Source organism: Pelobates fuscus, chromosome 1, assembly GCF_036172605.1.
Source record: "Pelobates fuscus isolate aPelFus1 chromosome 1, aPelFus1.pri, whole genome shotgun sequence".
In the NCBI taxonomy this organism is placed as follows: Eukaryota; Metazoa; Chordata; class Amphibia; order Anura; family Pelobatidae; genus Pelobates; species Pelobates fuscus.
In genome coordinates this window covers 109,500,597-109,513,203 of record NC_086317.1, presented here as the reverse complement: position 1 = coordinate 109,513,203, position 12,607 = coordinate 109,500,597, and the positions used below count along the sequence as shown (strand labels likewise).

Here is a 12,607-nt window from a genome sequence, read left to right as displayed (position 1 = left end):
TTCCCAAAAGCCATATTGCCCCGCTACAGTCTACTAAATGCTGCTGCCAGACTGATTTTCCTCTCTAGTCACCCCTCTGCCAGTTCTGACATTGGCTTCCTGTATCCTATAGGAGTCAATTCAAAGTGCTAATCCATACCTATAAAGCACTGACCAATTCTAGCCCCTCTTACATCTCCTCACAGATCCATAGGTTTGCCCCTTCTTGGTTTCTCTGCTCTGCCCGTGACCTTCTCCTGTCTGCTACTCGCACCCGTAGGGCCAACTCACGCTTGCAGGACTTCTTGCGGGTGGCTCCCTTCCTATGGAATAGCCTGCCTACCGCCGTCAGACTCTCCCCTAATCTACAATAATTTAAGAAGTGCCTTAATACCCATGTCTTTAGGAAGGCTTATGGCCTCCCAGAGTAACTTCTACCTCACATATCTGTCTCTTGCTCTCTCTTAAAGTGCAGCACTTTACGCTCTCCTCCAGCTCTGCTTCACTCCCACCTTATTTGGTTGCAATTTCCTGTCCTAATGTGTTTTATACTCCGCTTCCTATACACTGTAAGCTCGTTTGAGCAGGGTCCTCTTCAGCCATTCCTGTAAGTTTTCTTGTAATTGTCCTATGTATAGTTAAATACCCCCTCTCATAATATTGTAAAGCACTGCGGAATCTGTTGGCGCTATATAAATGGCAATAACAATAATAATACAACACTTGTGTATGGTGTCCATTCACTTGAAAAGGAGTAACAGTTCTTTTTCATTTCTATGGAAAACAAAAAAAAAATTCTGCATATAAATAAATGCTTTAAATGGATTCTCTGATAAAACAACATTTTCAGTGAGTAGGAGAAAATAAAGGAAAATATATATATTTTTTTGTTTTCACACTATTATTAAAATGCAGTAAAGCATTGTGTAGTAGCTTTTAGTGCTAGGAATTATTTATTTTTTATTATTTTTAAGTGATTCTGCACATTTCTAAATAGAAACTAAAAATGGATTTATATTTATTGTATGAGGCACCAACCCTTTCAGGATTAAACAACATTGCCTGATGCAGTATTATACAATTTCAGAGAAAACCTAAACAATTTGCATAATCAACAAATCCCATCCTAAAGGAAAGTCTAGATCTGAAATGCTGACTGGCTTCCACTGCAGGAGAGATACATAACTTCACATGATCATTTTTGGTCTTTATTGTGACTCATCAGTAAAGTGTAGCTGATACCACTCAATGCACAATGAGTAAGGGGTCCATATCTACATATGACTTTTCCACTAGGGAGACCTTAGATAATTTGCAAACAAACCAAAACAGAATGCAAGGGAATATTGAGAGTGGAAAACAACTCAAGCTTGTTTTAGTTCACTGTGCGACTACAGAAAGAACCTAAATCAGAGGTCCGGAGTATGCATCTGAAATTGCTGTTTCACTAGTGCAAAGGTACCTGACCAGAACTGTGTATCTGGACTGCCCTTTACAGCGGGATCACTCTGATATGCAAATGATTTAGATTATCTTTGTAATGTCAAAAGCTTTCCTTAAACTGTCTTGCAAAAAAAACAAAAAACCTACTGATAAGGACCAATAAAAGTCAAAATGATTATGGGAGGTTTCTGAATTTGTCATGCAGAGAAAGCTGGTCAGCTTTTCAGTTCTGGGCTACGATAGTCTAGGTTGAGCTAGGAAGAGTTTGGGAACTGAGAAGGGACCCCTTTGAACCTGTATCTTACAGAACAGTGAAGCTGTGAGGAGATCAGTGTAAAGCAAGTATGTCAAACTCAAAGGCTAACTCGGGCCAAATAAACAAGGCTTAAGTTTATGTGGGCCGCAGAAGAGTTCGACCTAGACCAACACAAGCTAAAATTACTTGCATCATTCTCATGTAAATGTTATATAATCCTGGGTACATCCTATATAATTAACTCAAAATCTTCCCCCTTAAATTTCTTACTACCTCAGTAGTAATTCCACTGTCTGGAGTGTCTGCTTTGCTTGCTCCCTCAGCCCCTCTGCAAACTGCAGTCTCAGCCAGTTAGGTAGCTGCACTGTCTGCCATCTGCAATCTCCAGGCAAAGGTGTGTCTGCACAGTCCACTCCACTCGCTTCTATCCCATTTCCATCAATGTCTCTTCTTCCCCCCTTCCATCCATGTCTCTGTTCCCCCCCTTCCATCCATGTCTCTCTCCCCCTTCCATTGATATCTGTTTCCCTCCATGTCTCTCTTCCACCTTCCATCCATGTCTCCCTCCCTTCCATATCTCTCCCCCACATCTCTTCCTCCCTTACATATCTCCCACTTCCATATCTCTCCCCCACATCTCTCCCTCCCTTCCACATCTCTCCCTCCCTTCCACATCCCTCCCTCCCTTCCACATCCCTCCCTCCCTTCCACATCCCTCCCTCCCTTCCACATCCTTCCCTCCCTTCCACATCCTTCCCTCCCTTCCACATCCTTCCCTCCCTTCCACATCCTTCCCTCCCTTCCACATCCTTCCCTCCCTTCCACATCCCTCTCTCCCTTCCACATCCCTCTCTCCCTTTCACATCCCTCTCTCCCTTTCCATATCAGTCCCCCCACATCTCTCCCATCCATGTCTCCTCCTTACCCATTCCATCCACGTCCCCCATCCATATCTCCTTTCCCCATCATTCAATTCATATCTCCCTTTCCAATCCTATCTCCCCCTCCCATGTCTCCCTTCCTACTTCTTCCATTCATACCTCCTTTCTCCTGCTCTCGTAGGTAGTTGTTTCTCTTACAGAGCCGGTGCCGGAGGTGATGGTAGCGCTGGCTCGGCTCTGCCCTACAGATAGATGGACCCCCCCCCCCGCTGTTTCTCACCTGACATAGCAGGGAAAGGGGGCCTCTCACTCTCTGGCAGCATGCGGTGTCAGACTGAGCACCGGGTAGTCACGTGACACCCTGCGCTCCTATGCAGAGCGGGATGCGATCCCCATCCCAGTGTACTGTGCGTGTGGTTCCTTTATGAAGCCACACACTGCCTAGGGGCCAGATAAATACACACTGTGACTGTATGTCTGTAATAGTCACTATTTGTGTCTCTGTGCATCAGTGTGTTTGTGTGTGTGTGTATGCATGTGCATGTATCAGTGTGTATATGTATTTGTGTATTCGTGTTTAAGTGTGTGTGTGTGTGTGTCTGCAATGTGAGGGTGGTAGTGTATGGGTTGGGTAATACAAAGGTTAAGTTGCAAGCAACATATATATTATATGCATACATACATATACAATACATAGGAAAACACATATATGATAATCTACATGTAAAGGCTTATAGAATATGTGGGGAAAATGTCTATAACATCATTTTATTATCTGTAACTTTATTATTTGGTAAACGATTTTTTAAAAGCCCAACTAAAATGTTAATTTTGTTTCAAATAACCCCTTTACACTGGCACTTATGTATACACAACTGCCAGGTTATACAACTTTACCAATTGTGTATAAATGATTAGCAATAATTGCAAATTGTTCCATAACTACAGTCAAAGAGCTCACAAAGCAGCGGCATAGGGAGCCGTGACAATGCAAGCCCCTGAAGATGAATATAGAGACTTAATTTGTGTCCAATGCTGCAAGCCCGCCCTTCATTATATCTACAGCTCCTTATACACACAAGCCTCATGTTTTGCCTAAGGCCTTGCAAAGTCTAGAGTCTAGAGCTGCCCCTGCCACCAGGTATTAGCCCCCGTCACCTTTAGGAAGAAATGATGAGGGTTTATGTAATATCTAGAAAGAAAGAGCAAATCACTTGAGGATTTTGTTGCCAACTTGGTATTGCGCAAGTGAATTGGTGATAGAAGGAAAGAAAAATGATTGAAGATGGGTGCCATTAAAAGAAGGGTGGTGATGAGGAACTGAAAAGGGAGGGAGTCAACATGAAGAGCAAAATGTCAGTATGCAATCAATAATCAATGTTGTATCCATGTGATTTTTTTTTTTCTTACCTTCCAGCGTTAACACCTCAATTTTCAAAATTTGGGACTCCATCACAGACAAAGGTCGATCATTGATTCTCAAAACCTAGAAAATCATTCATAATCATACAATTGTGCCAAATTATCATGAGAAAAATAAATTAATTTCCATGAAACACTAAATTGAACTGAACTGAAAACTGAATTGCATAATGTAGGGAAAAAATGATTTGGAAGAAGTCTTTAACTCAGAGGTAATCACATGTTGTCTACTTAAAGGGAAACTATATATACATTTTTAAAAATGTATAATACAAGCTAAATAAGTATGTCTAATGTGCTAGGTCACGTTGAGATCGTCAAAATGGAGACATTAAACATGTAGTGATTCATTAAAGTGTGTAACCAATGTTAAAGAGCAAGGAGTATAATAAAATAATAGTGAAAAGATAAATGAGTGAGTCATACAGTGCAGATTAAACTAAGTAACTCTAAATGAATATATGATGTACTACAATATGGTGATACACACACGAGTGAGACTTTTCCCCTGGAACTGGTTAATCAGGAAAGGGTAGGTAAGTGCTATTAGCATTGCAGGGGTGTGGAGGGAGAGAAGGAACATCAGGTCTTAAAAAATCCATTAACTATTAAAGCAGAGTCAGGATTATTATGTGTAGTTTCCATTCAGTCCCATTAAGTCATCATGGTGCAAGTGTCCCCATTCACCTGATACCAGATGTTGGCAGGCATTCGGCGTAGGTCTGGGAATAGTCCGAGGCATTCCGTGCAATGGCATTCTCCTGTGTCGTGGCTGCATAATGTTGGCTGGTGTGGCTTCAGATGCTTAGGGCTGTGTGTGGGAGATCTCCGGTTGTGTGGAGGCCCAGACAGGCGGTAACTGATGGTGGGTCTGCGTCAGGGTGTTCTCTTCACCCTCCTCTCCTGCTTCATTGCGGTCAGTGGTTTGACAGTGCTCTTTGGAGCTGGTTTTGGTGTAAGTGGAGCATTGGGCCATCAAGAGACTTCAATGACTGCTTGGGTCTGTGTCAGTTTGGCCCACAGTTGTGCCCAGAAGTGGTCAAAGGCTTTTGCTATGCTGTTCCCATGGGGGGTCCCGCCATCTGGACTCAGTGTAACCGTCATCTTAACTTGGAGCATGTGGACCTGTTTCTTGGTCCCTGTAAGCGCTTTACCCTGGATCACGCACCGATGGGCGCCCAGTGAAGACCTGGATGACACCTCCCCCCGGTCCAAAGGGGGGGAGGGATAGGAGTCCGACTGAGTCGCTTGGTAAGTCTAGTGTCAGGAAGAGCATCCGCCTCTCCTCAGCGGTAGCTCTAGTAGGCATCAGTTCAGTGTTCCGCCTCGGCGGACTCGAGTGAGGTGTCAGTCGATTCAGCAGTGCAACCCTGATGTGGATAGTGCACCGTGGTAAGTATTTTGGCTTGTAGCCCAAAATCCACACGTTAGGTGGGAGCTCATGCTGCCCACGTCTGCACTGCTCAGAGATCAGGCTCCGCACCCAAAACCCATGTAACTTTTATAAAAAGATAGAAGTGACATCAGAGAATAGTTTTCTTAATCACTTTTTTTTTTGTAAAGTGCTCTTCGTTAAATAATTTTTTTATTTTATTTTTTATGTGCAAAATTCATAAAGGCTTTTTTCCCTTAAACATAACTGTTTCTCTATTATGAAACCAGTGGTTTATGAACAATGTTGCTGAACTAATTACAGTGACAAATGCATTATAAATAAAAATAATCAGATTGGCTTGCAGTGAAATGTGATTGTTTTGGAAAACATGGCATACTCCATAGGAATATCTGTGTTCCTGACGCAGACAGCCATGTCTATTAATAATGTATACTGTATGCGTCCTCCACACCACCACAGGTGATTTGATTTACATCTACTCTTTAAAAACACAGCTTTATGATTCATTTGTAGGGTAGTGGGTGGAAAGAAGCTGAAATTTCCATTAATTTTGCTTTAAGGTGTTCATTATGGCATGCTAAACATTTTTTTTAATTAACGCAAAATCCGCACATCCATAATTATGTTTCTCCGTAATGAAATGGTTCACTTGATTTGTGTGATTAGAGTATGTGTTTCTAAAACCGTCAACAAATACAGAGCACATCTAGCATTAATATTAACATTTTTTTTCATTTGCATATTCAAGTGTTCATATTCCACTTTTATTTTAACATGATCAGTTGGATAAAATAATTTGCAAAAACGTCCGAATGTACGGTTTGAAAAACAAATTTAGATGAACTCTAAGAAGATGCTAAATAAAGTTCTCTTGGGCTAAATTTATGGATGAGCTTTGCAAACTGAAAATGAAATCATGCAAAATTCATGTTCAGATTTTTGATTTTCAATCCATCAACTTGTGCATCCCTATTCTCTGTTCAATCATAGAAGGCATGCTACTGTTTTGTTAGATTAGTTTGCAATTCCCATGCTGATTTTCCTTTTCTCATTGGAATGCAGTCAGAGTTGTGATGATCATTGTATCATACTGACCGCTGATAAACCTAAATCCTGATCCCAGAGTACATGAAGAAGACCAGGCTACATTAATCTTCGTAATAAACCAAAACTAGTTGCGATAACATGATCATCTATTTATGGTTCGTGAATGTATCTCTATGTATTTGTGTATGTATATTTTACGTATGTAGCCCAAAAAGCCTACTTGTAGACGTTAATTTACAGAAGCAACTAGGTTTGCTAAATGTAAGACTTAACCACTTAGATGAAGTTGTTATGGTGGCTGGAGTCCACCAGTGCAGTCTTAACGTTTTAAATCCCCTTGAATGGTAAATATTAAACATGTGTCCCCAGGTGACAATCTTTCCCCCTCTTCTGCTGTAACATAATGGAGCTGGCACTGGCAATGATTGGCTGGAAGTCTCCTCACGCTATTGCTTCCACATTAACTGGAACACATTTCTATTGTTAAACCCTTCAAGAACAGTTTACAACTTAAAGGTAACAATGTGCGGGTGGACCATAGCAACATAACAGATAAAGTTGTTATGGTGCCCATAGTATTCCGCATTACCCGTACGTGGAGACAATTTACCTTAAATAATGGTTTAATACTTAAAGAGAACACTGTGCCGGGTTGTATTCCTTTATATCGATACATGCATTAGAATAGGACAGTGATTCTGCTCTGTTCTTGTCTGCTGTGTCAGGACCCTAAAAGCACATTATATTCATTGGAGCACAAGCGACTCACTGATTTCAAAAAACATTTTATTATTGTAGAAGGTCCTAGGTACAATAAAGACCATGGCACTGGTAAAAGTCAAATTAAGGGTTTTTACAGAAAACATTTTAGTGTAAATTATATTGTGTATGGATCACCAAGTTAATTTTGCAATTTAAATATTTGTTTCAAAGCTAATATCTAATAACGTCTATTTCAAAGAGATTAAGCACCACTGGGTTATGCTTTCCTGTTGAATAGAACTTGCATTCGGAATGGGAATGGAGACATACACAGATTTACTACTCACATGAGTTTTGGAGAAGTGATAATGGAATTGTAAGATTTAGGGCAAAAGTTAGATATTTTTTTTTTGTTCTAAAATATGCAATTCTCTTGTATTGTTGTCACAAATCCCAGTTAAGTGAGTATCCCTAACATATAAAAGAAGGAGAAAGAGGATGTGTTGCTTGAATGAACGAAACTTAGATGGTAAAATCAATGCATCAATTTAGTGCTTTCGTATATAATACACAGACTTGACGTTATATGTACTTATTATTGCCTGCCTGATGTATCATACTTGTGTATGTCATATTCTGCTATTCATTTATTTTGGTTAATTGTTTCTATTTAGAAATATGAGACTTTTATTCTGGATGACATCTGTGCTAACAATATGTACGCTGAATGCAACCCAGCCAAGGCCTAACTATCTTCTAATAATGGTTGATGACCTCGGAATTGGAGATGTTGGCTGTTATGGAAACTACACAATTAGGTTTGGATTTTTTTTTTATATTTATATCTGCTATAGAGATCAAAAGTATCAGTTAAGTCTTTGACGTAAATCGTTCTGAAGTGTATTTCAACCCCTTAAGGACCAAGGATTATGACTTGACTGGCTATATACAAGTGTCATTATTTGGTGCTAATAATATGTAGCATTCCTTATGTATAAAAATGGTATATTTAAAAAACAAGTAAAGAAATGTTGCATTGGGAACATAAAAGCATGACAATTACGTGATTTCAATTAAGAAATGTCAAGGTTTTCATTGACATGCTTGTATGTAAAAATTATATATTTTTTTGCATGTGTTCTTATTGACTGTGCTAAAGCTCTAGCGGTTTACTTTTTTGAGTATGGTGCAAAGACCCTTTCCCTACAGCATTTCTTTTGAAAATGTTTCCTTCTCGAAATGAATACCATATTTCTTTTTTTTTGTGTGTGTAGGGATCTCCCCTGCTGTCAATCAACTACCTGGAATACTTCCTGGCTGGCAATATCAATTTTGTGTAATTTTTGTGTGTGGTATCATAGCATGCTAACCCTAGATACCTAGAACAGGTTGCCCAAGGCTGGATGCTCATTGATAAAGAAAACATTTTAATTGCTTCTGGTTTTTAATCTCTGCTCCTCCTAGGTACAGAGCTCAGATGGAAAAAAATCCAAGACATTCTGTTGAGAATTTATGTTCCATCTAATTAAGGGCCAGAAATTGCCTTACCTTTCTAGACTAAAACTCCTATCATGCTCAGTGAGTTTCCAGTTGACGTTGGTTAGAGTTAAAATATACATCTGATGTAATAGGTTACTGAGCCTGATGAGAATTTTAATACAAAATAGCTTTTTCCTGATCAATCATGGCAGCATTTACTCTTGGGTTAGCTTCTCCCCTCATAGCAGAAAGAACAGGAAATAACACTCTGAAACTGGTTCCCATCAGGCAGTCTTTTTTTCTGTCCGTCACAGCAGTTTGGAAGGAGTCTGCTTATGCAGGCCTAGATTTTTCTTTTATACTCACCAGGCAATATGTTTGTAGTCCTGCCAGCATCTAAGCCCTGAAGACCCAGCAATGCACTATTGTAAAAGTGGCTGGGTACGCCCTTTAGTGACTGGGGGTCGGATGCAACCTCTCCCTCAGGGGATGAAAATGGTCCACTGCATGCCAGGGTTCAGCCTCTTATCCCTGATGACCCAGCAACAGCATATCTCTGAGTCACAAGCCTGGGTAACCCTTCAGGGGATGAACGTGATCTACTGCCTACATGAAGCCATGCCAGGGTTCAGCCTCTTATCCCTGAAGACCCAGCAAACCGCACATATGCAAGAGTTGCCCGCCTGGGTACCTACTTCAGCAACCAGGAGTCTTACCCATCTCTCTCCCTGAGGGGATGACAGCGGTCCACTGCATACATGAGGCCCAGCCGAGTCTAAGTCTTTATCCCTGAAGACTCCGTAAACCGCACTTCCATTAGAGGGACTACCTGGGTATGCCTCTTCTATTTATTCCACCTTCTCTGGGGTTTGGTTTAGACGAACAGCATATGGGGTACAGATGGAAGCCTATAGTTTAAAAAGTTTAGGCTGTCAGTTGTTCAAATCCACATTTTGCAGCTGAAACAGAGGCATGCAGATATTCAGGTAAATGCATTGGTAATTTAGATTAAAACTTGTAAAGGCACCTGGGTCTCTGTTCTTTCAGTCCCTCCCAGCTGCTTACATTAGGCTTCCTTCTAACAGGTCACATTTAGGAGGTTTGTGCGGTGAGCATTTAGGTAAGTTTATACATGAAAGGAGGCATTGTGCAAAAGGGTGCTAATAATGCAAGGAGGCATTGTGCAAACGAGTGCTAATAATGGAGATCCTGACTGTATAAAATCTGCTTGAATTCCACAGTCCCGAAGACAGAGATAGAGCCAAGGTAAGAGAGAACTTTCATGGATGACTGATTCAAGTACACACATGTATATGACAGGTTAAAGCCTAACTAAGTCCACAGAGACACTTGTTTCTATCAAGGCTTGTGGCATTGATTGCTGATATCTGTGGAAGAAAATATACCGCATATGAGACCACTGGGCCTCAGTATCTGTACATGAACTGGCTTGTGGTACAGCATCAGTATGTTTCCATTATTGCTGTATGTATAAATTGGTCTGAAGACTCTTTCTCTTGTAAACGTGTGCTCAGTCGGGTATTCCAAGACTATTGTCTGACTGGGACTTTGCAGCTGCAAAACAATATATAGCCTTTGTTCTTCAATGACCTGTCTCTGGAGTATTTGGAGTGTCCCTGCATCATCTCTGACCCAAGAATTCTTCCAGTTTGGTGCATTGGCCGGGAATTAAAGGGTTAATAGAGAAACCCCAAGAAAATGAACTGGGTCTTACTCCGTGAGGTATGCTTTGGAACAGGTTCTGATGGGCCCCTGCCGAACTGTTTGTTCGGAAAAGTTATATTTCTTCTGGGCCTGCTCCATAACTTGTGGTATCGGCTATCTGTAATGGAATTATTAGTGGATGTTAACACCAAGAGTATAGTGAGTGAGCCTCCTGAGCCCTGACGCGCGCATTTCGCCAGAAAGGCTCATCAGAGGGGAACTAGACACAGATAAGTGGCTGTATTTTGAACATAAATGTTGTCGGTGATTGGTCAAAGCATTGTGTGTTAACCAATGGTAGGGGGGGGGGGGAGGGGGGGAAGAGGTGTATCCAAAATTACATTGTGATGACTGTTTTAACCCCTACTTCACCGCCTGTGTCTGAAAGGGATGTTTGAACATAGAGGAAAGGAATAATAATGTAAAATTTATATTAGAATAAAATAAATAATAAAGAAGTACTCTCACGTTAGTGTTTGTAGGATCATGAAGTATGAGTTATGGCTATTTTAATATATAGTTTTGGCCATTTGAATTATGGTTAGTATATTTGTAGGTCTGATTAGTCTTATATGCCACCAAGATGGCATATATTTTGTAGAAATCTTGAGAATACTGGTAGATGACCCCATAGTCGGTATTGGGATCTTGGACTTTGTGTGTTGTGTTAGGGATATCTACTGATACTTATTTTGCCGTTTTTATAGTTAGAATCAATTAATGCAGAATGAGATTCCATTTAATGAGAGAATGTAGAAGGAGATTCCAGTAAGTACGGATAGTAGGTCATGAGTTAAAGTGAATGACATATGAGGCATTTTTGCAATGTGCAACATGATTGGCATGAATAAAGAAAAAGTTAAGAACTAAACAGGAAAAATGATAAAGATAATGTGACGGCTACCCTTAAAGGAAAACTCCAGTGCCAGGAAAACAATCCGTTTTCTTGGCACTGGAGGCACCCTCTCCCTCCCACCCCCTAATCCCCAGTTACTAAAGGGGTGAAAACCCCTTCAGTCACTTACCTGAGGCAGCGACGAGGTCCCTCGTCGCTGTCTCCTCCTCCGCGCTGCTCCTCCTACTGTCTCCGTCGGCCGGTGAGACTGATCCACCCACTGGCCTTGGAGACCCAATGCGCATGCGTGGCAATGCCGCGCATGCGCATTAGCGCTCCCCATAGGAAAGCATTGAAAAATATTTTCAATGCTTTCCTATGAGGAAATGAGCGATGCTGGAGGTCCTCACACAGCGTGAGGACGTCCAGCGACGCTCAAGCAAAGAAAACCTTTGCTATAAATCAGGAAGTGACCTCTAGTGGCTGTCACTAGAGGTGGAGTTAACCCTGAAATGTAATTATTGCAGTTTATAAAAAACTGCAATAATTACACTTGCAGGGTTAAGGGTAGTGGGAGTTGGCACCCAGACCACTCCAAGGGGCAGAAGTGGTCTGGGTACCTGGAGTGTCCCTTTAACCAAACAACTAATAATGATATATATCCCCATGTCATATACCCTGATAGCCCTGATCTGGGTGACCAACATATCCAAAAATCATCCAGTTCAGTTCAGGGGTTTTCAAATTTTATGGAAGTTGAATTTGGACCAACCGCAGACGAGGCTCCTGCCCAGAAACAGTTCCATGAATTTAGGCTGTGCGGTCTTCTATTTCAACAAATCACAAAACCAAACTAATGCACGAATGGACCCCCTGGCTCATAGTAGTTATTGTTCCCCTGGTTCGTGGGAACCAAACTACCGAACAGCGCTCTCCTAGCTGTTCGGGAAAAGGAAGCACGCGTTTGTATAGTTTGACCGGTGTTCGGGAAGTCGAGTGTCTGATTTTTAGTTCCAGACACTTGATGACCAAGTCCCGCTGCCTCCTTTCGTGAAAACAAGATGGCCGCCGTTTTCTCCTGCACGTAGTGTAAGCCTATGCGAACGGCAGCCAAACAGGAAGAGCGCTTAATTGATAGTTTCCTTTGGTGATAATGAGCCAGGGGGGTGGTCGCTGGTTATGTAGTTTTGAAACTACCAAATAAACAAAACTGGGAAAACATGCAAAATATTGTTCGAAAAAGTCTTGAAAATGCTGGGTTTTCTTACATCCTCCAAATGGTAATACAGCTCTTGACCTCCCAGAATTAAGAGACTATTAACCTGGACAAGACTGCCTCAAGGTTTAAAAAAAATCCCCCACCCTGTCTGGAGAAGTACTCTGTCATGATCTGTGAGATTTCATGCCTGAGCCAGGCCACTGTATGCTCCTGCAGTGTGGGG

The 12,607-nt window shown here is 41.3% G+C and overlaps 1 protein-coding gene across 1 annotated transcript in view; it reads left to right on the top strand.

Annotated features, from left to right (window-relative positions):
* The window catches only part of STS (steroid sulfatase), a 333,313-nt gene that overhangs the window by 31,560 nt on the left and 289,146 nt on the right, over nucleotides 1–12,607 (top strand). Inside the window, exon 2 of the mRNA XM_063450160.1 lies at nucleotides 7,801–7,944. Coding sequence (XP_063306230.1) covers nucleotides 7,805–7,944 — 140 coding nt within the window. The 5' untranslated portion in view covers nucleotides 7,801–7,804. The remainder of the gene's footprint in view (nucleotides 1–7,800; nucleotides 7,945–12,607) is intronic.